Consider the following 27,015-nt stretch of genomic DNA (forward strand, 5'->3'; position numbering starts at 1 on the left):
TTTAACTTTCTATTGTAGTTTTAGTTGTCGAAATGTCACATATTTCCTCAACAGATGTTTGTAAGGTATTAAGTCTACCTTTTTATTTTCTCCCGTTAAAATGTATTGGCAAGTATAGACAATTGTTAATGAAATATAGCTCTTTTAAACAAAGTGGGTGGCTCTTAAAAGAGCCGTTTTGAGATTGTGGTAGCGAAGTGCAGTTTTACTTGGACTTGGCTGCCTTCTCGGCCTTCTTGGGCAGGAGAACGGCCTGGATGTTGGGCAACACGCCGCCCTGGGCGATAGTCACTCCGCCAAGGAGTTTGTTGAGCTCCTCATCGTTGCGGACGGCCAGCTGCAGGTGACGCGGGATGATTCTCGTCTTTTTGTTGTCACGGGCAGCGTTGCCGGCCAACTCCAAGATCTCAGCTGTCAGATATTCGAGCACAGCCGCCAGGTAGACGGGTGCGCCGGCACCGACGCGCTGAGCGTAATTGCCTTTACGCAGCAGCCTGTGGACACGACCGACCGGGAACTGCAGCCCAGCACGGGAAGATCGTGTCTTTGCCTTTGCTCTAGCCTTGCCACCGGTTTTACCTCTTCCGCTCATCTTGAATCTTTTTTCTGGAGTTGTAACTCGAAAGAAATACGTGCCCCTCTGAGGGACAAGTCCTGCTTTAATAGCCGCAGAATACGCGTGATGTTCTGAGTCGGACCAACCAGGAAAGAGGATTTCAGCGGGAAGAGGGGTTTGCATTACAGCGGGCAGTTTGAAAATAATTCTCCCCAATTGGCAGCGAGCCTTGTGGCGGGAGATCTCTCTTCCAGGCGGGGCTGAGCTGGAGCAAGAACTGCGCACCAATCGGCTGCGCCGCTCTGAGTGCGCGTCACTCATGCGCTGCCGAACCAGACGCTTAAAACCAGCTCGCGTGGCGCTTTTAGTACATTTGTTTTCTTTAAGGTAAACAAAAGCTCGAAGATGGCAAGAACCAAGCAGACAGCCCGTAAATCCACCGGCGGCAAAGCCCCCAGGAAGCAGCTGGCCACCAAGGCAGCCCGCAAGAGCGCCCCGGCCACCGGCGGCGTCAAGAAGCCTCATCGCTACAGGCCCGGTACCGTGGCTCTCCGTGAGATCCGTCGCTACCAGAAGTCCACCGAGCTGCTTATTCGCAAACTGCCCTTCCAACGCCTGGTCAGGGAGATCGCTCAGGACTTCAAGACCGACCTGCGCTTCCAGAGCTCGGCTGTCATGGCTCTGCAGGAGTCTAGCGAGGCTTACCTTGTCGGTCTGTTCGAGGACACCAACCTGTGCGCCATTCACGCCAAGAGGGTCACCATCATGCCCAAAGACATCCAGCTGGCCCGTCGTATCCGCGGAGAGCGGGCTTAAACTCTCTTGACACACAACCACAACGGCTCTTTTAAGAGCCACTACACTACTTTCAACTAAATGAGAAATTCCAGCATAACTTTGAATGTTGCTCAGTAACAGTCCTGCATAATATTTCTCATTCTGATTATGCATCACCCCATCTCCAAACATGCTCATTTACGGATTATGTATTTTAAACTGCAAAGACCCACATTGTATTACACTTGTATATCCTGCCCAAAATGTTGCAATATCCTGCCTATTTGCACAATTCGTTTGGACTTTTTAAATATTTAATGTATGTAGTCTAGTTTGATGTTTTTATAACTACGTTCCTTTATAAATTGTGCCGAAAGGTGCTGGAACAAAATTTCGTTATGCTTGCAAATAACAATAAATATCTTGATTCTTGACAGGGATGGGCGGGTACATTCCAGCATAACGTCTGTGGAGACATTAACATATGCATTACATATGAACAGTGTCTGACCGTTAGGACAACAATAGCTTAATTCAAATGTGCAGGGCCAAAAAAACACAGACCAGAGTTTGAAATGGGAGGAAAAAATCTTGACAGTATAAGTGTTAATTCAACTATGTATGATTCAAAAACTTGTGTAGAGCTAGATCTATCCCTTCAGATCATTTGGTCATGTGTATCCGTGAAGTTAAAATTGTTGCTTTGTGTAAACTGCTCAAAGCGGGATTTACAGCTCATTGCCGATTGGACAACCAATTCCCCGCTTCAGCTATCCAATCAGTCAGCTGCAACTGTCTGAATATAAAGACTGCGTACCGTGTGATTGGACAACCACTTCTCCGCTTCAGCTATCCAATCAAAGAGCAGCAACTGCCTGTATATAATAACTGTGTATGACGTGAAGCCATTGTGTCGAAAAGACGCAATACAAACTAAACGCTTGAAATATGTCCGGAAGAGGGAAAACTGGCGGTAAAGCGAGAGCAAAGGCGAAGACTCGCTCTTCTCGTGCCGGCCTGCAATTTCCAGTAGGCCGTGTCCACAGACTTCTCCGCAAGGGCAATTATGGCGAACGTATCGGTGCTGGCGCACCCGTCTACTTGGCGGCTGTGCTCGAGTATCTGACCGCCGAGATCTTGGAATTGGCTGGTAACGCTGCTCGTGACAACAAGAAAACTAGGATCATTCCCCGCCACTTGCAGTTGGCTGTCCGCAACGATGAGGAGCTCAACAAACTCCTTGGCGGAGTTACCATCGCTCAGGGCGGTGTGTTGCCCAACATTCAGGCTGTGCTACTGCCCAAGAAGACTGAGAAAGCTGCCAAATCCAAGTAAATCTATGTAGACTACTGCAACCATCTAAAAGGCTCTTTTAAGAGCCAACCACTTGTTTCTAGAGTGCAATTCCTTATGATTAAGTACAATGAGGAGTCAAACTTGTTTTGTTTAAATAACAGAAGTGATAATGAATACACATGAACAAAATTACACGAGCTTCAATTTAAATGTATAAGTATGATAAAACGAGGAAATATTTATTCTAAGCTTATTGAGGAAGCGAGACTTCCGGGTTTTCACTCATCAGCGTCGTTTCCGTTTCCGGTTTTCGGCGTGTGGGCCGTGCCTTTGTGGCCCTCGGTGGCGCGTTCCGGTCGACTGGTGCGAGGCTGTGAGTGTCTGTTTCAGTGTCCGAAGCATTTCAGATAGCCGAGACGCCCTCCCGCTGATGAGCGGGGACGCAGGGGTGCGGTGCGAGTGTCTGAACAGTGGCCGGAAACGGCGCTGTGTGTAAAACCCGGAAGTCGGAAGTTCGTGGCATCTACCCCATAAGGGCCCTTTTGAAGGAAATCACAATATATTACAGTATGTATCCCGGATGTATATGTGTAGTTTACAACACTAATCTCTGGTGTTTATGTAAAATCATCCTGACAATCTAAATAACAAAGTCCGTGTCTTGCGTTCACATAATGTGTGCTTCACTAACGTAAAGTGATCATTTAATAATTGGTTAGTCATCCATGTTCGCAGATAAAAAAAAAACTACAGGAAATGAGTAATGCCATGTATTAAATCAAAAAGCAAAATTGTGTTTAGTGAGGGCGTGTGGGCAGTGCTGCTGCGTGACGTTTCTCGCACGAATTTGATTCAAACAGTCCTCTCTCAGGTCCGCAGTACTGTTTTATACAGCTACCGGTATTTTGTTGTAATCATTCTTGTTTAGAAATAAAAATGTGTACGTTTTTTAATTAAGTATATTTTAGGTCGTTTAACATGTTTATTCACATATCATCGCTCGGCTATCTTTGAGACTACGCACTGCCTGTTGATGAACCCGGATATGACCGAACTCTCGTTCCAAGTCTCGTGTGACTGACATGTTAGTTTTTTTCATATACCTTTATTGAACAATTTTAATGAGGTTATACAATCAACCTGTAAACACTACACAAACACGTTATTAATAAAGAAAAACAAACAAATGAGCCATAATGCCAGTTTTCATCGCTTTCTTGTTTATAGATCTCAATATTGCATTTATGTATTGTTTGTTTCCAATTCAAAAACTAAAAACAAAGGTTTTAAATGACTAACTTTGGATTAGTGTACATGAAAGTTCGCCAAATAATTATCAAGTTAATCAGATCATTATTACAGAAACCAAACAATACATTTTCCAGAAAATACATACATTAAAATCAATATGATCAATAATAAAACGAAACACATCTTTCCAAAAGCTGTTGGTATAAGGGCAATGCCAGAATAGGTGGACCGATGTTTCAGGGGACATTTCACAGAATGAGCAATCAACACAAATGTCTTTCTTGAACCTAAGAAGTTGTTTTTTGACAGGGTAATACCTATGTATAATTTTATAGGAAACTTCCCTTACTTTATTTGTTAAAAGACCAATTTGGACAAAATAAAGATCTATTCTTATGCAATATATGGCGACTATTCCAAATAAAGCATTTATGAGGAGAAAAAAATGTGCTTGTAAATCAAAGACCAAGTCAACAGCATTTGTTTGTGGAAGTTGGATAAAGACAAGGGATTTTTTTCAATCTTGTAATCACATAAAAGTACAAACTCAAGACCTCCAATTTGAGAAAAAACCTAATTAGGAATAAATACCAAATCAATGTGGGATTGCTGTTTTGCTGTTTTATTACAATGATAAATGCAGATTACCTGTAGTAAGAAATTGCATGCTTTATCACACAGAGTTAGAAAACACTACCAGAAAACAGATGTTTCATTGTAGCAAGACCAGCAGACTGAGTATGTAGATCCATGTATCGTTCCCTCACTTAGCTTTCCACAATCTCACGTCATCAGTAATTGAGTGTGTCTCTTGAAAAACAAAAAAAAATCTATGCCGTTTAGCGAACAAAAAAATCGCTTTACAATATTTCTTAATCCCCATAGTCAGGTTTCCATCCAAATGTTTCGAAATTTGTATGCGAATTTTGTGAAAATGTGCAAAATGGACATGCGACTTATGCCCGTTTCCGTCCGCTCGATTTTCGAATATGCGCCGCGAGATGACGTTGTAGTTGACGGAACTTTGGAACAATGGGGAGTTCCAGGTGGGAATGTTTGTTTTGACGGACTGAACGGAAGTACTTTGTCTTGTTAGCTTCACACCCGCATGTAAGTGAAGTGTGTAAAAATAAAGCCATCTAAAATTGCATTAATGTTTTTTTATTTAATTAATTATAAAAAAGAATCGTGTTTCTTCGTCTCCCCAAACATATCTTATGTTATCATCCGCCATTTATTGTGATTACAAACGTGCGACGTATATCCGGTCTTGTAGTCGCTTATTCGAAAAACCTGTTTCCATCGCCAAAATGCGCATTTTCCTTTTTTTGATACGCTTCAAAAACCACCCCCTCCAAGCGTAATAAAAACAAAATTGTTACGAATTTTGGGCCTTTTTTCGAATTTCTGGCGTTTCCATTCAGTTTCTTTTTTGCAATTCTTGAAAATTCGATTAAAAATAGGTGGATGGAAACCCACCTATTGAGAGTAACACTAGACAATGACGTATTAATAACAACAAACAAACAACAAATTAAGATTTAGTGTGCTAGAACAATAACCTTGTTATTTGGGGCTGCACATCTCTGTTAAGCAAGTCAGTGGAACACAACAATAGAAATAGGCAAATTAAATTCCGTCTACGGATTCTTTATCAGTTATTTTAGTCTAACTAAAAGATTAAATGCACAAATAACAAAATCAATCTTAGCCACTTAAACAAAATAAACCTTTAAAAAAAACTAATCTGAGTGGGATAAAAAAAAACAGGTGACAAAAGTAGTTTTTTCAAAAATGTATTTTGCATTCAACAAAAAGTAACATTTCTAGTAGAAAAACAACAACAAATATAGTAGAATAAAATAATAATAATAATAATAATAACAGATCCCTTTGCTTTTACGGCATTCCTTAGTTGAACTCAAAATTTAATCTTTGACACACCTGAAGGGCCCTCCGATGAGTCTCAGATCTCAGTACCAGTTATCCAACAACAGTCAACGAGGAGATCCTAAGCAATAAGAAGCAGTTCAGTTCCATTGACAAATGCTCTCCCTCCGATGAAATACGCCGTCTCCCCTTGCTCGCGTGCCTTTGCCACCAGTCGTAGATGATGACAAATCTTCAGCAAAACGCATTTTGTTCTGGAAAAAAAGTGGATTTTTTTCTCGATGTGAACTGAAGAGTAATTCCTCGAGGCCTGGATTCATCATTTTTCAGCTGGCCTACACGACGCACCGTGTCGATGACATCATGAAATGTATCTTTCTCTCCGGCCTGGAAGATCAGAATCACCTCCTCGCCTCACCTCCATTACTGAAAATGCGCAAAACGGACATGTGACTTATGCCCGTTTCCATCTGTTCTTCTTTTGCAAATATTGGGAGGGTTTCTCACGAGTGTGTGTTTGTGTGTGAAACTTTAAGCTATGCTTGTGAGAAAATCTTTTACCACAAACGGAGCAGGCAAAAGGTTTGTCACCAGTGTGTGTCCGCATGTGTATTTTCAATTGGCTATTTGTAGTGAAAGTTTGAGCACATATTGAGCAGACAAAAGGTTTGTCACCAGTGTGTCTTCTTTTGTGTTTTTGTAGACTGCTGCTTGTAGTGAAACTTTGATCACAAACCAAGCAGATAAAAGGTTTCTCGCCAGTGTGAACTCGCGCGTGTGTGTTCAAGCCTCCCTTATCATAGAATTTTTTACCGCAAAGTGAGCAGGCGAAAGGTTTCTCACCAGTGTGGGTTCTCGTGTGTTTCTTCAAAGTTGCCTTCAATGAGAAACTTTTACCACAAACCGAGCAGGAAAAAGGTTTTGCACCAGCGTGTGATCGCGTGTGTGATTTTAAAGTCCACTTACTCGAGAAACGTTCACCGCATGTTGAGCAAGCAAAACTAGTGTGGGCTCTTGTGTGTCTTTTTAAATTACTATTTGAAAAAAAGCATTTGCCACAAACTGAGCAGGAAAAAGATTGGTCACCGGTGTGGATTCTTACGTGTAGATTTAAATCTGCTTTCCGGTAGTAACTTTTGCCACAAAGTGAGCAAGCAAAAGGTTTCTCTCTGCTGTCAGTGTGACGTGTCCTATCACCTTCAGACTGTCCATCATCATCAGTGTCAGGAGACTGTGACGTGCTGTCACCATCTGACATGGGAGCGAGCCAGGTACCTCCTTGTGATCTTCCACAGGGCTCACCATTAGTTTCTGCCATGGGTTGACTTGAGCTGCTGCGTGGAGGCTCTGCCACTTTCTTCTCTTCGTCCATCCACCCAGTATCTGAACCGCTTATCCTCACGAGGGCCGCAGGCTTGCTGCAGCCTATCCCAGACTGGCCTTCATCTTCAGTCTTCTGCAGAACAGCCATCACTGGAAACTCTGTGAAATCCTCCTCCTCTTTAATGTATGGTGTCCGCTGCTCCTCTATTTTTATGCTGGTGGGCTGCGGATGCTCTTCCTCTTTGACACCAGGGGGCTCACAAGCCTCCTCTTTTATGTCAGGGAACTGTGGGTCCTGCCGCTCAAGACGAAGATATTTTTCACTGACATCTGCGGGACAAGACGCACATGGTTTTGGTAAAATCTGTTGTGACTTTAATTGTGTGCATTATTGTTTATATTTAAGATTTTTAGATGGGCCACATGAGCGAAAGAGCTGGTAAATGTTACAAATCGTCCTTAGTTTATTCGGGGAATCACTGAAACCTAACAGATTGTTATGGACTCATTACAGTGGCCTCCGAGGTTAAATATATATTGAATAATTGTAATGCCAGTATTGTTTTTTTTTCGTTATTTGTTTTCACGATATAAACTCGTCGTGATTTTATTTTGAAGGAACGCTCCAGCAAGTATTGGGACGCCAATAATGTTATATCAATCGTAACGTCGCACAGTGCCCGGATGAAGACTCCTTTAATATTAAAAATAAATATAGGAATATTGTTGAAATGTAGTGACGAAACAATTGACGAACCTGCTCTGTTCAACACAACTCGAATTTGCTTGCAAACAGTGTCCAGCAGTTGACGATGTCGCTCGTTCTCCACTTGTGCGCCACAAAGCTCTTCTTCGCACTTGATTTTCGTTCTTGCGTACATTTTCACATGAACGACACTTTAAGCACACTTGATCTCTGCCGAGCCAATGTGTACATAACAAACGCGTCTCGTTTGTTAGCGGCTAGCAAACTAAGCTAAATTGGGCTAAGTAAGGCCGAGACATTTCGACGAGCACCAAGAAGACTTTAACCGGACGCGAAATGTAATAATGTTTGACTCAAAGTAGTGACAGCGTCGAAATTCGAGTACGTTCACCATGAATTCAGGACGAATTATTCAGTGAAGCGCGTTTTGCAACGTAAAAGGTATCTGCTAATCCATCAGTTGCTTAACTTGGACAAACCTTTTTTTCTTCTTAAACAAATGTACTGGCGTATTACATCGCTTTAGTGTATACCGCCACCTACTGTGGAGGAGACTGAAGAGTGCAAAGCGACTTGGCAGGAGTTTAATGAAGTGTATTGCATATACAAGTCAACAACAAAATACTTTGCTATATATTGTTTTTTTTTAATCACGTACAATGTCATTTTATGATAGACAGTTTCCCCCCTTTCACTAAAAAATAATAATAATCAGAAATACAGCCTCAGAACACAGTTGACCCCAACAGGTACTTGTACTGTAACTACATTCATGGAAAACAAATAATCTTGGTGACCCCAGAATTTTTAAATAGTAGTGCAATATACATTTGTGCACATACACAAATAATTTGTCCATAGAACCCACATTAAAATATAGAACAGACTAATTTATCATGTATGCTGGGCGTGGAGACAAGGAAAGGAAGATTTTCAGGAATTTTGACTGGTCACAAAGTTGCCAAAACACACAATTGGGTCAGGTTTGATTTTCTGCATTTTGACAGCTATCACAAAAATCTCAACTTCTATATTGCTACTGAAAAAACTACATTTTTAATATAATATATTTTCAAGTTATGACATAGTTGGTCTTCAAAACACAATGAAGCCAACATCCAGTATATTATTAATAGCTTGTAAGATTTTTTTTTACAGATTATATTTTGGCCAAGTCCTTTTGAATGAAAACCAGAAACTAAATTTGAAATATAAAACAAATTTGGACAACTCAACATTATAGATAGCCTTTCATTTGCAAAAAATACAACCAATATCAAGACAAAAATGTTCCTATAATTTATTTTCCATTTATCATTTTCACAGATTTTTTATTGCGGTCTTTCCTGTTGTTTTTGAATTTCTTCTGAAGGCCGCCCCCACCTTGGACCTAGAAAACAGAAATAATTTTGTATCATATTAAATGAAGACACGATTAAAGGCAACATAGTTGCACATAAATATACAGTAGTTGGCTCGCTGCAGTTCATGTGCACTCATTAAGTGTTATCCAAACTCTGCAACTGAATAACTGTGACCGTTTTGATTCTTGGTGCATTTTGACAAAAGCATGTCATAGACATGTTATTGAAATGTGAACAAAAATGCGTAAAGTTTCACGATTCAACAGACAAAAAAAATCTGCAGACCTTTTTACGTTTCTCCACGGGTAGCGCGTCCACCTCCATCTTGTCATCCTCATCCGTTTGGAAGTCATCCTCGTCCTCGCGCGGTACCGCCTCCGTGTTCTCCTCGGCCGAGTCCTTCATAGTGAAGGTAGCCGCTGCGATGGAAAACCGTGTTAGCAGATTAAAAGGCGTCGAGTAAAATAGTCGCGGCATCCGAGGGGCTGACAGGGATAGAGGTCGCTCATGCTGTCTTCCGAGTCGCTGCGGTTCTCGTCGTCGCTGGAGGATGCCTCCCACGTGCCGTTGCCATGTTTGGACTTCCTGCCCCGGTGGACGTCTGTGCTCGTTTCCTTCGGCCTTTTCTGCTGGAGCCTGATTGGGACGAACTCGATGCCCTGCTTCACGCATTCCTCATCTCGGGTAGCAGAAACAAAACAAGTCAGACGGCAAATCAATACTTCATCCAATGCTAGTAAAGTATGTCTTTTGTAGATACTGGCATATAACAGCAAACATACAAAATAATGATTCAATCTTACCCTTGACTCCATGGTGATGTAATTTTTTTACTAAATGTTAGGTATTTTGCTGGCTATTTTTCTAACGCAAAAGTAAAACGCCTGGTTCAGTAAAACCTCGGGTTGGGAGGGGCTGGTGCTTGGAGAGCAGGATGACCTAGAATTTCTCATAGAGGGGCGAATGGAGGAAAACACTACTACGGTGGTGTTTTTGGTGAGGAATTAGCATTTTAACATGGCTAAAAGCTCCAAAAAGTAAGATTTTTCACATTACTGTCCCTTTAATCACGGTACAATAATAAAACATTAAAGAACAGCGTTCGTAAACATTCCTCCACCCTAATGTATATACATGTAATGAAATACGTTCTTACACTAGAAGTGGAAACATCTAGAAGTAGTTCATGCATGGAGATCAGGGAAGTAAGAGTGGCACGCTCACATTTGTCAAGGGCCTTCTTGAAGCGCTTCCCGTTGACGTGTTTTAATAGATGGTGTGGCTGTCTGTTCAGGTGTCTGAGGGTCAGCTTACAAAAGAGCTGATTGCTGCACAAGACAACACACAACAAGAAGCATCATGAGAGCAACCTGAATGAGTACTTGGGTCATTGATTTGGTACTTTGAGAAGCAATGGCAAATCGTTTGATAGTCAGAAGAAAGTATGTGAATAAGTGTGAGTATTCTTACGGTTGTTTTGAGCTTGGCACAACGTGGGGTTCATACTGGCTGTAGTTAAATTCTGCTTGGGAGCTCAGCTTCTGATACTTTTTCCCTTTGGTGAAGTTCTGCAGCTCCTCCAGTTTGCATGGAAACTCATGGCCATTCAGTGTGCACTTTATCTGAAACAGCATTAAGCTTAATGAACTGACCATTCATTTTAGTTTCACACATTCCGTCATCACAACTCGTTCCAAATCAGTGAACGTGGTTATTAGCAAAGCGGCTATGACTGCTAGCATCACATTCATGTTGTTTTGACCTGCTCCTGCTCGCTCACCTTTTTACAGTCAGTCAGCTCGAGAAAAGGGTGCGTGGCGAGGAAAGCTTTTACGTCCGCAGGTAAATCCGCCATAGCTGTAAAATATTCCCAATGTTAAAATCGTCTAATATTTTGATTTTTGGAAACCCCTTCGCAGAAAGTAAGCCCACAACGTGCTTGTCCGCGCGGACTCTGACGCAATAAAAAAGCGACACTGAATGATTACATTCTGGGAAACCTTGTCAACGATTTGATTAGATCTTTGGAATGTTACAATGGAGATTACGGAATTTATAAACAAGAGTGTGTGCCCTTTATTATTGTGTCATAGTCAAAAGATAAACGAGTACTGTCAGACAATTTCCGCCTTTTCAGTCAGGTGACAAGTTATTACCAAAGATGTTAAATGATGAGCAAACAGTATGATCATATCTTTAAATACACTGTACGCATATATTTACGATCAAATAAAATAGAATACACACAAACGAAACAAATAACTGTATAGGAATGTTTTTATTTTTAATTGATACTTCAACCACTTCGTTGCTTGTTTTTTTTTTTATGTGTAGGCTAAACATCTTCTTTGCTTTACAATCTTTGTAGCAGAATAACTCCCGGCCATAAATCTCCCATAATCCCCTTCGTTACATCGTGAATACATACATTTTTGTTCTGCGTTGCAGTCTAATCTTTACGCTTCCGTAAAGTTTAGCTGGTCTACAACATTTTTTTTCTGGGTTGATGGACTGGAACATCTACTCGTAAACAAATTAACGGACGGTGGTTCGGTGCCTCCGGCGACCAGCGGAACAAAACTAAGGAGAACGTTAGGTCATTTTGATAGATTACTATGTCTGGACCAAACGGAGATCCCGTCGTCTCCATTGATGGCGGCATCATCGAGGACGGCGACGAATTTAATGACGAAGGTAACAGACATTTTCCACATTTTTGCTTCGAATTACGTCAGAAATGTCATGTGATATTTGTCCAGTGAATATGTAGCTATATGCAGTTAATTTGATGTATTAATTCATGTATCTCAATCAATTTGTTAAGTGGATATGCTCGAATCGATGGTGGATGTAGTCAATACACAATTTGCCTTTTTCTTGTTCCGCCGACCTTTTGTAGGGTTTTATCTTGAGCAGGTGTCCACATTGTTATTCCACAGAGTTTACAGCAATCAACTCCATGCTGGACCAGATTAATTCGTACCTCGACGGCCTGGAGGAGAAAAACGACGCTCTCAACGACAAAATGCACGACCTCCTCGAGTCCAATCGGCAAGCCCGGCTGGAATTCAGAGCCCAACTGGAAGAGCAACGACCCGGGGACTCTTCGCAAGGTACAGACAAGGACCCCGACCAAGATGCGGGCAACTGAACAGTGACACCACTTACAATCAATCATCATGATGATCATCATCAGAAGAATCATTCCCAAAGCAAGATACTTGTAGGAGTGTACTGTATTTGCAATGTCTCAGAAAATGGTCACTGGTTCTAGATATTTCCCCTAAAATGACTCCTAGTAATGAAACAAAGACCAGCTTCCCCTTTGCTTGTGTTGTTGTGTCTGAAATTTATATAAATGTAGGGAATTTAAGAAGTTAATTTTCTCTGTTCACGCGGCTTGGAAAAGTAAGGTAAGAGTGTTTACACCACTGCAGAGAATGTTTTACTTTAATATAAATTAAAATGACATCCGAAAAATACATTGGCACTTCCAGCATTTTAGAAATCATCAAGTCTTGATTTGTTAAGTGAGTAGCTGAATACAAATACAGTCCTAAAATTTGTTTTGAAATCACATTATTCTGAGCTACAATGCACATATTGAAGATTCTGTTACTGCAGACACAAAAAATGGAAGGGAGGAAGAAGAAAAAAGAAGAAGCTTGTGCTAATCATGTGGTAGGTCACCAAGGTGATGTCAAGCTTTGCTACATGTGAGCAAGACTAAGTGTCTTGAAATAACCACAAATGAGGATGAAATGTTTCTGGAACAGTTAAGAAGGAAGGATGCATTTGAAACGAGAGCAGAATTGGTGCAATAAAAACTTATTTGCTTGAAGAAGCTGTGTTCAGCCATTTTTTTTTTCTTCTATCAAATATCAACACATCACTTAAAACGTCCACAAGAATGTGACACCAAATTGCCATTAACACTGATGGTCCAAAGTGATTCTAACACCATGTGACATATGGGCGGTCTTGTGATTAGCATAAACCTGCCTTGACAGCCAGGTTTACAATCATAAAGCTGTAGTCTTTTTTAATGTATTTATTATTATTATTATTAAGCAATTGCCATTTTGCTACCTTTTGGGGCTGTTTTGGCCCAGTAAGACCGTGGACCTGGGCACATAGCTGTGGTGTCCTTGAGCAAGACACCAATACCCCAAACTGCTTCAGTCCCCTGCTCTGCAAATAAAAGTCTAATTTTGTATATATGACAAAAATAATAATAATAATCTCTTCTAGATTCTCCATGAGAGGCTGGTTTCAAGGCCCTAGAATGCTGTGATGATAATTGTGTTGCTGCCGTCTTTCTCCTCTTGCATTGTTTTAAATAGCTGTAGTCTTGAAAATATTTAAACCTCCAAAGTGGAACACACTCTGGGAATGAACAAGATGCCCCTTTTGAAAACTATTTTCATTGGTCACAAATAACTGATTTTGAACAGTCCATATTCTCAATATTTTTTATTAATATTTACATAAACTGCTGCGATTGGGTGTCTGTTGTATTTTTAATGTGTTCTAGAAGAACAGCTTTTTGCTCTGAGTGATAGCTGCAGAACACAGTCTTTTCATTCTGTTGGAATTCAGTGGTCCAGAATAGTGCCAGCGCAATTTTTTTTCATTCATTTTGTGGAAGATAGCAACCGCTTTTACACACAAAAACAAAAGGATTATGATGGAAAGGCCCCTCAAAGATGTGACTGTCGGCAGGTAGCAAATAACACAGTTTGAGTTGAGAAATTATCTTGGGAGTAAGTTCTCAAAATGGTTGGTCTTGAAGCAGGTTTTTCCACCCACGGTCATTGTGCTGAAGGGTTCGACTTTGGAGGTTTCCACAGTCGTACTGAGCTTAAAAGTAAATATGTATTTAATATACATTTACATTTTTGCCTCATTGAGGTCACATGTTATCACCGCTATCAAATTAGGGACTTAATGGAGAAAAAAACATGTCTCTCATCCATCCTTCAGTGTCTGTTTTTGGCCCTTCCGGGCCTGCGTCTGGCGTTTGGCTTCGGCAGAGCATTTTTGTCTTCTCCGGTGGCGTCGTCAGTGGAAGGTGGCAAAACTGTGCTGAAACTTTAGGACCTTGACAAATGCTGGACTCCTCTACTTTGTCCCGGAACTGGTTTTCTGTCCGAATTGTACTGCTGAGTTATGATACTGACCCTGTAGTACTAGTGGGGCAAGCTCCTCCCAGAGAGTCTGTGGGCGTTCCTCTCAAATCTCTGCGGTTGCCGTTGTCAGTGTTGTCGCACTTTTCGCCAAATGCTTCTTTGTGTCTCTAAGGACGGACAACACAAACAAGATGATGTAACACTTTCCCCCATGTCTTTAGAGCATACCAAAATACCAGAAGGGTCAATAATTACATTACACTTTCTTTCTTTTTTTAACTTCACTGAACTTAGCCTGTTTTGATGCTGCAGTCCTGTCTCATGAGGAGGCGGGTTGCGGCAAGGCGACAATGTATCAAAAAGCGAGCACCAATAAAGATGTGAGACACGCAAAAGGTACTGTATGATCTCGTCAACTAATTCTGACTCAAGAAAGACAACTGCAGTAGGTGTGAGCACCCTAAGATGACCACTAGTATCTTACCTTAAGGTTGTCAAAGTGCTTGAGGGACTTGCAGTGTGTGTGTAAAGCCGACGAGTCAAAATGGTAGAACTTGTTGCAAAGTCGGCAGATGAAACCAGCTACCGGCACAAAGAAGCTGGAACCTGTGGAAAAAAAACAAACAAACACATTAAGACAATTGAGACGCTTCTTAACTCATTCACTGCCATTGACAGCTATAGACGTCAAAAATTCATTTGAACTATTTATTTTAGTTTAAAAAAATTCCCCACTTTTGTTAAGAGTATGAAAACCTAGAATTTGTTTTTATTGTATTAAAACAGATATCAAATTTTTGATTAATCGTGAGTTAACTAGTGAAGTCATGCGATTAATTACGATTAAAAATGTTAATCGCCTGACACCCCTAATTTAATAATCTATTATAAAAAATAAGATTATAAAAATTAGAAAAAAATTATTAAAATTTTATTTTTTATAAATAAAAAAAAAGAAGATTATTAAAAATTAGGGGTGTCAAGTGATCATTTTTTAAAATCCTAATTTTTTTTTTTTTTTTTTTTTTTTTTTTTTTAAATATATATATATATATATATATACACATATATACATACATATATACATATATACATACATACATACATACTTTTTTTTTTTTTTTTTTTTTGTGTGTGTGTGGGTGAGTATGTGTGTGTGCGTGCGTGCGTGCGTGTGTTTGTTAGCTCACCAGAAAACCTATTAGAAAAAAAAAATCTTATACCGTTCACCTAAATCGAACACCAGGAGACCCGAGGGGACCGAAGAAAACCAAGGAAGGTGAAATCCAGCACCGACCAGACACCCCCCACCAGAACTCCTCCCCAGCCCAAGAAACATCCAGACCCCAACAAATCCAAAAAACATAAAGTCAGGGAGGCCTCAAGAGACCAACGGAGAGACCGAGAAAAGGAAGGAAGGACAGACGAAGCCGCGTGAGATCCGAGACACCAGCCTCCACCGATTCAATAACCTGAGGAGGAAACAGATTGTGTCTGAGTTTCGGTAGATGCTGGTGTGGTGGATCTGGCATGCATGAAAATCTCCACCAAAGAGGGGAGCCGTCGACCCCCGCCGGAACAGAGCAAGCGCAACACCTCAGGGCCCCCCAGGCCGCGGCAGCGCCAAAGGACGACCCCCGGGCCCCACCAGGGCCACCGGCCGGAGAGCAAACCCAGGAGCAGGAGCGCCCCCCGCCCCAACACGGCCCGCGCCCCCGGCCCAACGCAGCAGGACGGGGCACTGCAGGCCCACCAGGCACCCCACCGGCCCCCAACCCCCGCCCCCCCACCACCCCCCGCCCCCCATCCACCCCCCGCCACCCACCCCAACCCAGCCCCAGCCGCCCCCATGCCCCCAATCCCCCAGACACCCCCCACCCCCAGCACCCCCCCACCCCGCAACCCCCACCACCGCCCCCCCCCCAACAAAGCCGCCCCCCCCCCCCCCCCGACCCCACCCCGACCAACCGGCAGCCCCCCAACCCCCGACCCCCAGCCCCCGGGGACCACCCGCACCCAGGCACCGGCGCCGAAGAGGGGCCGGACAGCGGAGCGGAGAGGGCAGCCGCGCCCACCCCACCCCCCGCCGTGTGGAAGGACGGAACACCGGGGGCAGAAGGGGGAGATGGGGGCACCGGAGGGCGGCCGACACCCCCGAACCCCAGGCCCAGCGGGGGAAGGCCCCGGTCGTCACCCCAGCGTTCTTTGTGAAAATTAACCCCTGTTACTGAGTCCGCCAGCTCGCGGACTGGCGAACTCTACCCCTAAACCGTGAATGTGACCCCACCCAGTGTATATACAAGTGTGTGTGTGTGGTGCATTAAAATTAGGAGCAGGTGAACCGGAGCCGATGGAAATGATATTCCCACGCTCCGATCCACCCGCCACCCAAGCATGTTGCTGAGTGTATGTGGTGCATTAAAAAAAATAGATAGGGCGGGGGGGGGGGGGGGTGGCGACACGGACAGGGGACCGCAGCACTGCTCTATACTGCGGCCCCCAACCGATGGCACCCCCACAGGCCCCCAAGCCCCCCCCCCCACCCACAAGTTGTGTGGTGTATTAAAATTGGAGGGGAGTTGTAGGGTGAAGACGGTGTTTCCACCCTACCCCACCCCCCAAAGTGTGTTATGTGCCCTATATGTCTATAAAAGTGTATTGTGCAAACCTAGTGTAGTGAGTTAAGAGGTGTGACCAGCGGGGCCCCCCCCAACCGGGCGGGGGCAGGAGGCGCACCGGCCCACCAAGCCCCCACCCACCCCACCAGGACCCCGGCGGGCATATGGGACCCGTCCGGCGGGGCGATAGGGCTCGCCCCCCGGATACTGGGTCCCGCCCGAGGTGTCAGGACGCCCACCGGAGCGGGGCGGGCACGACACCAAACCCCAGCCACCCCCGCCGGCCCCCATAGCACCGAGACCCGGGCCATGGATGGAGCCCCCGGCCCAGGGGAGGGGAAGGAAGGCGTACCGGGGAAGGGGAAGGGAGGAGGGAAGGGGACGACAAGAAGGGCAGGGGGCAGCGGCAGGGACGCAAGGAGAGGGGGAGAGGAGGAGGAAGGGCGACGAGGGAGAGGGGACAAGGAGGCGGAGGACGGGCGGGGAGAGGCGAGGAGGGAGAGGCAGCAAGGGGGAGGAAGGGGGAGGGGAGAGGGAACCACCGGGCACCCCGGCGGCCCACAGGCCCCGAACCGCGTCGCCGGGCCCAGAGCGACGGACCGCGCCGGAACGGCGCCGCCCCCGACACCAGGGAAAGCCCCGCAACGCAGCACCCCCCAAGAGACCCAGGGAACGGCCAAGACGCAGCCGCCACCCAGCAGCCAACAGAGGGGCAGACCCGCCCACTCCCCGCCAGGGGGGACAGCACCCACAGAATTAACCCACTGGCATGCCGTGAATCCGAATATCAACCCCTGGTGCCCATCGGAGGTGAATCCGCTCGATCCCGCTGGCAGCAGCCGGGTTCCTGACTATGGAAACACAACCATTAGTTACAAATTGCCTAATACAGAAACATCAATGCCAGTTATAACGCTGCTGTGGCTCTCGCTAACAGGCAGAATTAAAATCCAAGTTTAGGTTAAAAAATTCTATATACGTAGACCATGTTTCTTTAAATTTTGACATTTGGTTTTTATTTGAGGCAGATATTTTTTCCATTAAAATATGATTTATGAGGAGGTTAGACCATTGGTCGATATTCAAAGTTTGTTTATTTTTCCAGTTAACAAGAATTGTTTTTTTTGCGATAGTAAGGGCTACAAGTATAGATTGAAATTGTTTATGTGGTAAGTCAATTGTTGTTAAGTCACCTAGCAAACACAAGTTTGGAGAGAACGGTATCCTACAGTCCAAGACAGCGGAAAGTTTTTCTAAGACTTTAGTCCAGAAACACATAACCGGAGTACATAACCATAAAGCATGAAAATAAGTGTCTGTAGTGTTTTGTAAACACTGGAGACAAATGTCGGAGTCTGAGAGTCCCATTTTCTTCATCATATATTGAGTAATGTATGTTCTGTGAATAATTTTATATTGGATAAGTTGTAAATTTGTGTGTTTTGTCATTTTAAAAACATTTTCACAAACTTGAATCCAAAAGACAGATTCCGGAGCTATAGACAAGTCTGTTTCCCATTTTGAGATGGGTAAAGACGTTTTATCAGTATATGAAAGTAACTTATATATTTTTGAGAGTTTTTTTGTTGTTGTTGGAGAAAGCTTGGTAATATCTTTAGCTAAAACAGGCGGTTGGAGCGTACCCTGGAGTGTTGGAATTTGTTTCTTTATCATACTTTTAACTTGCAAATAATGTAAAAAGTTTCCGTTTTTTATTTTATATTTTTGGAGCAAGGATGTATATGATATAAACATATTATCTGAGAAGAGATGGTGGAGATGTGTAATTCCTTTCTGCTCCCACACATTCAAATAAAACGATTGGTTGTTAATTTGAAAGTCGGGGTTATGCCATAGGGGAGAAAGCCCGCTGGGCTCCACTTTGGCTTTTGTCATTTCTAGTGCCTTCCACCAGGCAGTCAGGGTGGCGGAAATCATTGGATTTTTAAAGCAGTTATGGCGCTTAATCGATGTTGTAATAAAGAGTAAATCTAGGAGTCTGAGGTTATTACAATCCTTCTGTTCTAGTTCCAGCCAACAGTTAGTATCTCTATTGGGTTGTGCCCATAAAATAATATATTGTAGCTGGTTGGCTATATAATAGTGCATAAAATTTGGTGCCTCTAGACCTCCTTTGGATTTATTTTTCTGAAGAGTAGATAGACTAATCTTTGCTTTTTTTTTTTTCCAGTAAAATTTTGTAACGGCTGAGTCCAACAACTGGAACCAGTTAGCCGTAGGTTTAAATGGAATCATTGAGAAAAAATAGTTTATTTTGGGTAAAACTTTCATTTTAATAGTGGCTATTCGTCCTATTAGAGAAATAGGAAGATTATTCCAGCGCTCCAAGTCACTATAAATGCTATCCAGAAGTGGAGTGAAATTTAAATGAACTAAATCAGTTAATTTAGGTGAGATTTTTATGCCTAAGTATTTTAAATTACCTATAGGAAATGAGTAGTATGGGTCCTGGCTTGCAGGGTTCCATGAATTTTCTGTAATAGGTAGAAGTGTTGATTTTGTCCAGTTAATAGAATAGTCTGATAACTGTGAGAATTTAGTTATTAAGTTAAATACTTCCCCTAATGAAATAGCAGGCTTTTCTAAATAAAGTAAAATATCATCGGCATATAGATTAATTTTATGTTCTGTTACCCCAGAGTGAATTCCTTGAATCATTCTTTCCTGGCGTATGGCTAATGCAAGCGGTTCAATAAATATTGCAAATAATAAAGGCGACAGTGGGCATCCCTGTCTTGTGCCTCTCTGTAGAGTAAAACTCTTAGATATAATCCCATTAGTAGTAACAGTAGCTTTAGGAGAATCATATAATACTGACACCCAGTGAATAAATGACTTCCCAAAGCCAAATTTATTTAAAACAGCAAAGAGGAAGGACCAGTTAACTTTATCAAAAGCTTTTTCTGCATCCAATGATATAATAACTGCCTTTTTATCATGCCGCTGTGACATACTAATAAGGTTAAAGAGCCTTCTAATATTATTAGTAGAGTGACGCTCTTTAATAAAGCCTGTTTGGTCGCTATGAATGATTGTCGGGATTACTGTTTCTAATCTAGATGTAAAAGCCTTAGTGATAATTTTAATATCAGTGTTAATTAGTGAAATCGGACGGTAACTTGATGGAAGGGTGGGGTCTTTTTCTGGCTTTAATAAAAGTTTAATTGCTGCTGTATTCATGTGTGGGCGTATGTGACCATTAGTTTTAATTTCTGTTACTACTCTTAAGAATAGTGGAGCAAGCATTGACCAGAAGTGCTTTAGAAATATAGCCGGATAACCATCAGGGCCGGGTGCTTTGCCATTTGGCATACTATCTAGAGCACTGTACAACTCGTTTATAGTAAGTGGTGCATCTAACATATCTTTATATTCAGTAGTTACCTGAGGTATACTTAAGCTACTGAGGAATGCCTCAATATGCTCTGGGTTAGGTTTATTAGTTTCTGAGTATAAATTGTGATAATAATTATAAAAAATTTGATTAATTTCTTCTGGTGATTGTGTACATTCACCAGTTGTACCTTTAATAGCCGTTATAAGCGATTTTTCCCGATTACGTTGAAGTTGGTTTGCAAGAAATTTACCTGATTTGTTATTATATTCAAAGTTGTTGTATCTCAATTGTTGTATTATAAACTCTGTCTTTTTAGTTAACATATCGTCTAACTGTATTTTTGTATTTTGTAAGTCAGTCCATATTTGGTTATTTGGGTTTATTGCGTACTCATCCGTCAGTTGTTTAATTTTATCTTCCAAGTCTTTTTCTAATTTTTGATCCTGTTTCTTTTTATAAGATGAATATGATATAATTTTACCTCTAATTACTGCTTTCCCGGTTTCCCAGAGAAGAGCTGGAGATAGGTCTGGAGAGTCATTTATTTCCAAAAAGTCCGCCCATTCTTTTCTTATAATTTTGTCAAATTCTGCGTCGTTTAGTAGTGAGATGTTAAAACGCCATGTAGGTGGTGGTTTAAAGGTATAATCAACTTGTAGGGAAAGGGAGACTGGTGCATGGTCGCTAATAATAATAGGATGTATTTTTGTAAATACAAAAAATCCTAATTAATCGCATGAGTTCACTAGTTAACTCACGATTAATCACAAATTTTACATCTGTTCTAAAAAAACGTTTCTATGTTTTCATACTCTTGTTAACAAAAGTGGAACAAAACGTTAAACTAATATAAATAGTTAAAATTAATTTATGACGTCTATAGCCGTCAATGGCAGCGAATGGGTTAATATGGCAGCGTGAAAACAGTTTCCGTGTCACTTTCCAAGCATCAAGGAGCTGGTAAGGTTCCAATTCAGAAAAATGAGATCTACCCATAGAGTTTTCAATTAACCTAAAACTTTGTCATTCGAGTCAAATTAGGCAGTGGAACGCCTTGCGGCTCACCGTAGACTGTGTCAGGGTCAAACTGCTCATCACTCGACACGTCCTTCAGAGTCACCTCTCTACATGAGCTCCATCCATCCTGCCACAGGAAGTCAATGCTAAGTTCACAAGATTTGATTTGAAGTATTCATCATGAAAAGCCACAAAAAAAAAGTACCTGGTTTTCAGGGTAGTCTTCTTCATTCCAGTCGAGCCTCTCATCCTCACCCTCCTCTTCCTCCATCTCAATGCCATCAATGTCCAGCAGCTTGGATGAGGTGCCAGAGCTCTCCTTTTCCTGAAGCTGCTGACAAACATGGTGGCGGTTCAGGCCTTGAAAGGGGTGACATGGCCTTTAAAAAAAATCCCTGATTCCCCTCGCCCCCCTTACCAAAAAAAAAAAGAAAAAAATCATTTGAAATCTGTGACTAAATAGAACGTGCTGCTTCTAAATAAAATTAACTTCATGTGCATGAACAAAAACCAACATACAGGATACCATATAGCAATACAGGTACTCGGACCAAAATCAATATGTCACCCTCGTTGGATTCTTCCATAAGGAATGCCGTCGGATACCTTCTCTAATCTCTGACGGTGCTCCTGGGACTGCAAGTGTGCCACAAATAGCTTAGAGCTTCTGAAGTGTTTCTTGCAGATGCTGCAGGACGACACAGCTGCTCTGCTCGCAAGCTGAAGACAGGACAGGAATCACTATACACAATCCTGGTATTTTTCTCCAAGGCCTTTCCTAGTTTCATTATGAAAACCAACAGTGAAAGTTACTTTGTGCTCCTCTGTGCGTCGATGGTCCGAGATGCTGGTGGAGTAGCGAGCGCAACAGGTTGCGCACCAGCGCTGCGTGTCTGCTTTTTTCTCTCTTTTGAGGGAAAAAAATAAATAAAAGACAACAATTACAGTATGGAAAACTCTCAAGACGCAAATGAGCTTGTGCAAACATACCCGTCTTTACCGGCCCCCTGTAGAGTCTCGTGCAGTCGTGGCAGCAGTGTGACGAGGCAGGCGTTGCTCATGTGCTGAATCTCCATCATCCTCTGCTGGTGGGAAACGCTGTTCATATGACTGCGGAAGTTCTTTAAAAAAAACACACAAGTAGATGGTTAAAAAAAAAAAAGAGGCTCATAACAGACTATTACCTGAGGTGTGACCTACTTCCTGACTGTGGCAGGTGATGGTGCAGAGGTAGCAATAAAACTTGTTGACACCCTCCACTTCCTGTTTGTCTGATGGCTCACCATCACCCAGCACGGTGGCGTGGCTCTCCTCCACTTCTGAACCCGGTTCAGGGTCTCCTTCCTGTAGGAGGAGGCAGTCTGCGAACATAAAGATGGGATACTAGAAATCGGTCCACAAATGTGAGTTTGAAAAAGTAATTGTTTTGGTTTATGTGCTTTTAGTTAGTGCTGTGGTGAAATTTACCATCAAGCTGGGTGCCTTCTTCTGTGTTACATTCTAAAGAGAGATTATCGCCATCTGAATCTGCTGTGGTGACATCCTCCTCAGATCTGATTGAGTACAAATAAGAAGAAAAAAACATGAAATTGCATTGAGGAAAAAATAGCTCGCAAAATGGAGACATTCTGTTCGACCCGGTTCAAACGAACGTGCAATCAAATTTGTTTATTTGCTGTGACATATTCTTTGTGAGCAACGTAACTCTTATTTTCTGTCTTATGGCAAAAAATGCCACCAATAAGACTGAGAGAAGCGCTACATGCATATTTCAACGATAAGAATCCGCAGAATGTCAAAATAGGTAAGAAGTGCCCAGAAGACGTAACTTCCTCTCCGCTGACAGTACAGTCTGGTTTTCAGACATTATCTTGTAATTTGTGACAATATCAGTGGCAGTGCCTAATGTAATGTACAAGTTTTAAAAATGAATGTTTTCTTTGTATACAATTTTTTTAATTACATGTTTTTTTCTCAGAAATTTAACTTTTTTCACAATAATTTTTCATGTAATAAACACTTTCTTGTAAAATGATCTTTTCCACATAATATTGTAACTTTAATGACTTAATATAATGACTTAATTCTTGTAAAATTCAGACTATTTGGTTGGCACTGTAGCATTCCTTTACACACATGTGCGTTCCTGTCTAAGTTATGACTCTTACTGCTTCAAAAAGTGGAGATTTGACAGTTGACCTTGTCCCCAAGTTATGTGATGGGAAAATGCCATTTTTGACAAGACCAGGCCACAGAGGCTACTGTCAAGACATTCATGAGCAGAATGGATCAGAATCGTACAATGATGCAATTACAATTTTTGCCCCACCCTGCCATCCTCTGCCTCTTCACTGCAGGTTCTTCAAGCTGTTCCTCAAAGCTCTGCGCAGATCCATCCACCCATTCCACATCCTCATCTGTGGGTTACAGTAAGACATATAAACCACCAAAAGTGTTTTATCAAGATTTCTATCTTTATAAAGAAAATTATTTTCTGTGTTTATTTAACAATTTTTATTATTATGGTTGTCATTCATGCATAATGTTTGCATTTTATGGTCGACACTTTCTTCTTAAAACAAGCACTGATTCATGGATTTACACATTTACCTGTTTCGGGCTCCCCGTCTTTCCTAGCTGCTGGAATATCAGCTGTACAACCATCTGCCATCTGCTCATTGTCAGTCTTCTTGTCCAGCTAGGGAGCAACGGCATCCCACACATAAATGGTTAAGACACTTTTATTTCATCATCGACATTTTTTTCCCAATTAAAGTTGCTACTGTTATTACTGTGCGGGTCGTGGTGACTGAGGAGGCCATGACCGTGCTGGTAGTAGCAGTGCTGGTGGTGGCTGCAGCATTGCTGTAGTAGCGAGGGTGAGGGTGGAAGGACCGAGCAGCGGCGGGGAAACCCATGAGTGGGGACTTCATTGCCATGCCGATTGGAACCGGACCCAGCAGAGACCTGTTTGTTGCTGTGAAGAACTGACGGAACTGCTGTCCACCCATCCCAAAGCTCCGCATGTTACCTAAGGAAATACAACATGATACATGACATGTATGCTTTAAGTGTATCGTAGGCGTTTTTGTCTTCAAGCTTCACCCTGCATCTGCTGCATCATTAAGGCTCCCTGCAGCATGGGGTTGGGGCTGATAATGGTGGTCTGGGTTGCCTGGCACAGATTGACCCTTCTGGGATTAGGTGGCGCTGTATGTGGAGGCACAGGGATGGCTCTGGCAACAATGGCGACAACAGTCAATTTTCATGACATGGAAATAGGTTGAACTTCATGCAGGCCAACTCTGTTGAGCTACAACAGATTTGTAGATTCCCATACATACAAAATAATATTAGGGCCACGTTGGAAATAAAAACACTAAATATTACAATTTATTCTATCATAACTACAATTTCAGATTTAAAGTACACTTGAGATTATTTACATATAAGGTTCATCATAGTCTGATGTTCCTTTTCAAGTTTTGTAATTATATGACATCATCCTCATTAAAATGCAAATCCTTATTCATAAACTTATAACTTTATTCTCAAATATCAACTTTATTCCCTTGATTGTAAGACTTTGGTAACTGGTATCAGTCTTTTTTATTTAGGATTGTACAGTATTCTCACTATTCTCAATTACAACTCTCTTCGTAGTAGTGCTTTATTTCAACACTAATTTATTCATAGAACACTTTAAAAAGGTACCACAGTTGTAACAAAGTATTGCAAATAAATTAAGAAAGAAAAAAAGAAACTGAGCATAAAACCCAAGAAAATTGATCATAACAATTTGAAAACAATGTTGTATCTTGTCTTTTTTTAAAAAATAAAATAAAAAGATTTTATGTAAATTAACAACTTAAAAACAATATTTTATCTTGGTTTTTTTAATTCATGTTATCTTCAATTAAAAACAATGCAGACACTAAAACAAGGGCTCAAGTGTGTTGAATACAAAGGGTTTTAAGGCGAGTGTTTTGATATTGTCATAATTTATCTTTGAGCAACACTAGTCTTATGTAATTCTGTGAGTGTTCTTTTATGGTGGTGTACAATATAGTTCCGATAAAACGTTGTTTCTGTTATGTTAAAAGTTTTAAGGTAACGGAAATCAACATTTAGAAAATGAATAATGAAATAACATAACATAAAGCGCACTGAATACAAATTTAAGTGCTTCTTTTAGGGGAACTCAGGCAACTACTTAACCCGAAGGCCTTATGCAAAGCTCCGGGGTCGCGTTTAAAGGCTCACCGCGGTGCCTGGTGATGGTGACGGGCGACATGGGGAGCCGCAGCGGGCTGTGACGGCGGAGGCGGCGGTGGCGGAGGCGGCGGTGGTGGCTGCTGCTGCTGGTGGAAAAGTTGTTGAAGCTGCCGCAGGTGCTGGTGGAAATGCTGCTGCTGCTGTTGCTGCTGGTGGTTGTGGGGGTTGAACATAACGAGCTCTCGTTGCCTTCCTGTTTGACAAAATGTTGTGGTTGTCAGAGCGTCCGAAAGGGAGAAGAAGCTAATGCTAACTGGACAACTTTCAATGACAGCCGCGTCGGGGACACAACAGGTCGCTTTCATAGGTCGCGATGACAACTAGCTAACATTAGCAAGCGAGCTAACACAAAGCGCAAAATTTAATTTACTTTCGTTTGCTACCTTAGCCTACGAAACGAAGAACCACTAACAGAAAAAAAACAGGCGCACTCTCCATAAACTGTCATGAAATGTGGACAAGGTACAGAACGAAGAACAATAGCGCCGCTGCTACAAGCCAAATAAACAAAGCTAACATTGGACGCCGCTCAATGGCCGACTGCAGTCTCTTAGTTTAGCCTAGCGTAAAATGGGCTAAGCGTACGGTTCTACTCCTTTATGTCAGACTTATTCGATACGTCGCCGCCACTTACCTCCCGAAAGCGAGTCAAGACGACGGTGATTGTTAATTATATCCTTTAAAAGAGAATAGCACGGTGTATGTGCCCTCAACGCGTCTGCTACACTACTGGAGCTTTCTCCGGCTCAGCGATGATTGCGTTTTGGTACCCTCTAGCGGTCACCTCCAAAACGGAAAGTTCCTGTTGCCTATTTGTGACATTTTGCCATTTGACCTTAAATGCCTTTTCACGAAGTCACCCGGCTGTCTGAAATATAAATATAGATGATATATACACTGATATGACATGTTTTATTTTGCTTTATGCTAATACTGTAATACGAAAGTGTTCCTGTCCATGCAACTTGCAATTCAGCACCATGGACAGATCTGAATAGCAGTCATTGCTAAGAATAACAACAATGCAGGAATGGCCAAAAGTAGATACAACATTTATTTTCATCACCTTCTCATTATAGGTATGTGTTTCCCCAGGCTTAACTTTTATTATTGCATCTTTACTTCCATCGTTCCTTTGCTGAAACCAACTTTCCTCTTACTGTCTTTTGTCCTCTTTATCTTCATGACCTCCTTCTTTTGTTCCTTTATATTTTTTTCTCCTGCCTTCCTTCCTTCCTTGTTATTCGTTAATTTTTTATGTCCTTCCTTCTGTTGCTTAAACATGATTTCCCCCCTTCCTTTCTTACCTATTGACGTGTTTTTTTCTTTCCTTCATAACCTCCTCCCTTGCATAAGTGTTTGTTTTGCGCCCATCGTATCTCTTGGGACAGTCAGATGTCATCCATGGACAACATGGCTGGTCATACATTTATAAGAGTTGTTAATGATACTTAT

At 42.1% G+C, this 27,015-nt stretch overlaps 7 protein-coding genes across 11 annotated transcripts; 3 read left to right on the top strand and 4 right to left on the bottom strand.

Annotated features, from left to right (window-relative positions):
• Positions 1-205: 205 nt before the first annotated feature.
• On the bottom strand, positions 206-592 carry LOC147161882 (histone H2A-like). The gene has a single exon (XM_086096503.1). The coding sequence runs from the start codon at positions 590-592 to the stop codon at positions 206-208; it is 387 nt and encodes a 128-aa protein (XP_085952629.1).
• Positions 593-741: 149 nt separating this feature from the next.
• LOC147161883 (histone H3-like) lies at positions 742-1,558 on the top strand. Its single transcript, XM_086096797.1, has one exon. It carries the CDS (start codon positions 962-964, stop codon positions 1,370-1,372), a length of 411 nt encoding a protein of 136 aa, XP_085952923.1. The 5' UTR covers positions 742-961; the 3' UTR covers positions 1,373-1,558.
• Positions 1,559-2,257: 699 nt separating this feature from the next.
• LOC147161884 (histone H2A-like) lies at positions 2,258-3,781 on the top strand. Its single transcript, XM_086095842.1, has one exon. It carries the CDS (start codon positions 2,282-2,284, stop codon positions 2,666-2,668), a length of 387 nt encoding a protein of 128 aa, XP_085951968.1. The 5' UTR covers positions 2,258-2,281; the 3' UTR covers positions 2,669-3,781.
• Positions 3,782-3,989: 208 nt separating this feature from the next.
• On the bottom strand, positions 3,990-8,277 carry LOC147161885 (uncharacterized). 5 transcript variants are annotated; one of them, XM_086095834.1, is made up of 4 exons: positions 7,851-8,277; positions 7,073-7,423; positions 6,119-6,196; positions 3,990-6,024 (listed from the first exon to the last, which is right to left on the bottom strand). In XM_086095834.1, the coding sequence occupies exons 1-3, from the start codon at positions 7,972-7,974 to the stop codon at positions 6,132-6,134; spliced, it is 540 nt and encodes a 179-aa protein (XP_085951960.1). In that variant the 5' UTR covers positions 7,975-8,277; the 3' UTR covers positions 3,990-6,024; positions 6,119-6,131. The 5 variants fall into 5 exon arrangements, 4 of the variants coding, with proteins under 4 accessions (XP_085951960.1, XP_085951961.1, XP_085951958.1 ...); XR_015097186.1 differs by having other exon boundaries at positions 6,119-7,423; XM_086095835.1 differs by lacking the exon at positions 6,119-6,196.
• Positions 8,278-9,075: 798 nt separating this feature from the next.
• surf2 (surfeit 2) lies at positions 9,076-11,298 on the bottom strand. The gene is made up of 6 exons (XM_086095836.1): positions 10,944-11,298; positions 10,634-10,785; positions 10,388-10,491; positions 9,654-9,842; positions 9,449-9,582; positions 9,076-9,189 (listed from the first exon to the last, which is right to left on the bottom strand). Exons 1-6 carry the CDS (start codon positions 11,016-11,018, stop codon positions 9,100-9,102), a joined length of 744 nt encoding a protein of 247 aa, XP_085951962.1. The 5' UTR covers positions 11,019-11,298; the 3' UTR covers positions 9,076-9,099.
• A 240-nt stretch (positions 11,299-11,538) lies between these two features.
• Positions 11,539-13,001, top strand: bbln (bublin coiled coil protein). Its single transcript, XM_086095844.1, has 2 exons — positions 11,539-11,857; positions 12,103-13,001. The coding sequence occupies exons 1-2, from the start codon at positions 11,779-11,781 to the stop codon at positions 12,312-12,314; spliced, it is 291 nt and encodes a 96-aa protein (XP_085951970.1). The 5' UTR covers positions 11,539-11,778; the 3' UTR covers positions 12,315-13,001.
• ciz1a (cdkn1a interacting zinc finger protein 1a) lies at positions 12,596-26,315 on the bottom strand. The gene is made up of 15 exons (XM_086095830.1): positions 26,195-26,315; positions 25,549-25,753; positions 24,391-24,521; positions 24,078-24,316; positions 23,896-23,983; positions 23,615-23,702; positions 22,753-22,838; positions 22,486-22,646; positions 22,276-22,406; positions 22,099-22,192; positions 21,892-22,005; positions 21,491-21,619; positions 21,334-21,412; positions 14,777-14,898; positions 12,596-14,459 (listed from the first exon to the last, which is right to left on the bottom strand). The coding sequence occupies exons 2-15, from the start codon at positions 25,731-25,733 to the stop codon at positions 14,331-14,333; spliced, it is 1,776 nt and encodes a 591-aa protein (XP_085951956.1). The 5' UTR covers positions 25,734-25,753; positions 26,195-26,315; the 3' UTR covers positions 12,596-14,330.
• Between the last annotated feature and the right edge of the window lie 700 nt (positions 26,316-27,015).

The sequence above is a fragment of the Leptonotus elevatus genome, chromosome 15, assembly GCF_054856555.1.
Source record: "Leptonotus elevatus isolate MCC_2025b chromosome 15, RoL_Lele_1.0, whole genome shotgun sequence".
Taxonomy (NCBI): domain Eukaryota; kingdom Metazoa; phylum Chordata; class Actinopteri; order Syngnathiformes; family Syngnathidae; genus Leptonotus; species Leptonotus elevatus.

What these genes read in the sequence shown, in the direction of transcription:
- LOC147161882 (XM_086096503.1), bottom strand. Translation starts at nt 592, where the DNA reads ATGAGCGGAAGAGGTAAAACCGGTGGCAAGGCTAGAGCAAAGGCAAAG.
- LOC147161883 (XM_086096797.1), top strand. Translation starts at nt 962, where the DNA reads ATGGCAAGAACCAAGCAGACAGCCCGTAAATCCACCGGCGGCAAAGCC.
- LOC147161884 (XM_086095842.1), top strand. Translation starts at nt 2,282, where the DNA reads ATGTCCGGAAGAGGGAAAACTGGCGGTAAAGCGAGAGCAAAGGCGAAG.
- LOC147161885 (XM_086095831.1), bottom strand. Translation starts at nt 7,974, where the DNA reads ATGTACGCAAGAACGAAAATCAAGTGCGAAGAAGAGCTTTGTGGCGCA. An exon ending in AGTTGTGTTGAACAGAGCAG is followed by an intron (nt 7,424 to 7,850) that starts GTTCGTCAATTG and finishes CTTGTCCCGCAG; the next exon opens with ATGTCAGTGAAAAATATCTT.
- surf2 (XM_086095836.1), bottom strand. Translation starts at nt 11,018, where the DNA reads ATGGCGGATTTACCTGCGGACGTAAAAGCTTTCCTCGCCACGCACCCT. An exon ending in GTGCCAAGCTCAAAACAACC is followed by an intron (nt 10,492 to 10,633) that starts GTAAGAATACTC and finishes TGTCTTGTGCAG; the next exon opens with CAATCAGCTCTTTTGTAAGC. An exon ending in CATGAGCGACCTCTATCCCT is followed by an intron (nt 9,583 to 9,653) that starts GTCAGCCCCTCG and finishes TTTCCATCGCAG; the next exon opens with CGGCTACCTTCACTATGAAG.
- bbln (XM_086095844.1), top strand. Translation starts at nt 11,779, where the DNA reads ATGTCTGGACCAAACGGAGATCCCGTCGTCTCCATTGATGGCGGCATC. An exon ending in CGACGAATTTAATGACGAAG is followed by an intron (nt 11,858 to 12,102) that starts GTAACAGACATT and finishes GTTATTCCACAG; the next exon opens with AGTTTACAGCAATCAACTCC.
- ciz1a (XM_086095830.1), bottom strand. Translation starts at nt 25,733, where the DNA reads ATGTTCAACCCCCACAACCACCAGCAGCAACAGCAGCAGCAGCATTTC. An exon ending in CACCATCACCAGGCACCGCG is followed by an intron (nt 24,522 to 25,548) that starts GTGAGCCTTTAA and finishes CATTGTTGCCAG; the next exon opens with AGCCATCCCTGTGCCTCCAC. An exon ending in AGACGGGGAGCCCGAAACAG is followed by an intron (nt 23,703 to 23,895) that starts GTAAATGTGTAA and finishes TGTAACCCACAG; the next exon opens with ATGAGGATGTGGAATGGGTG.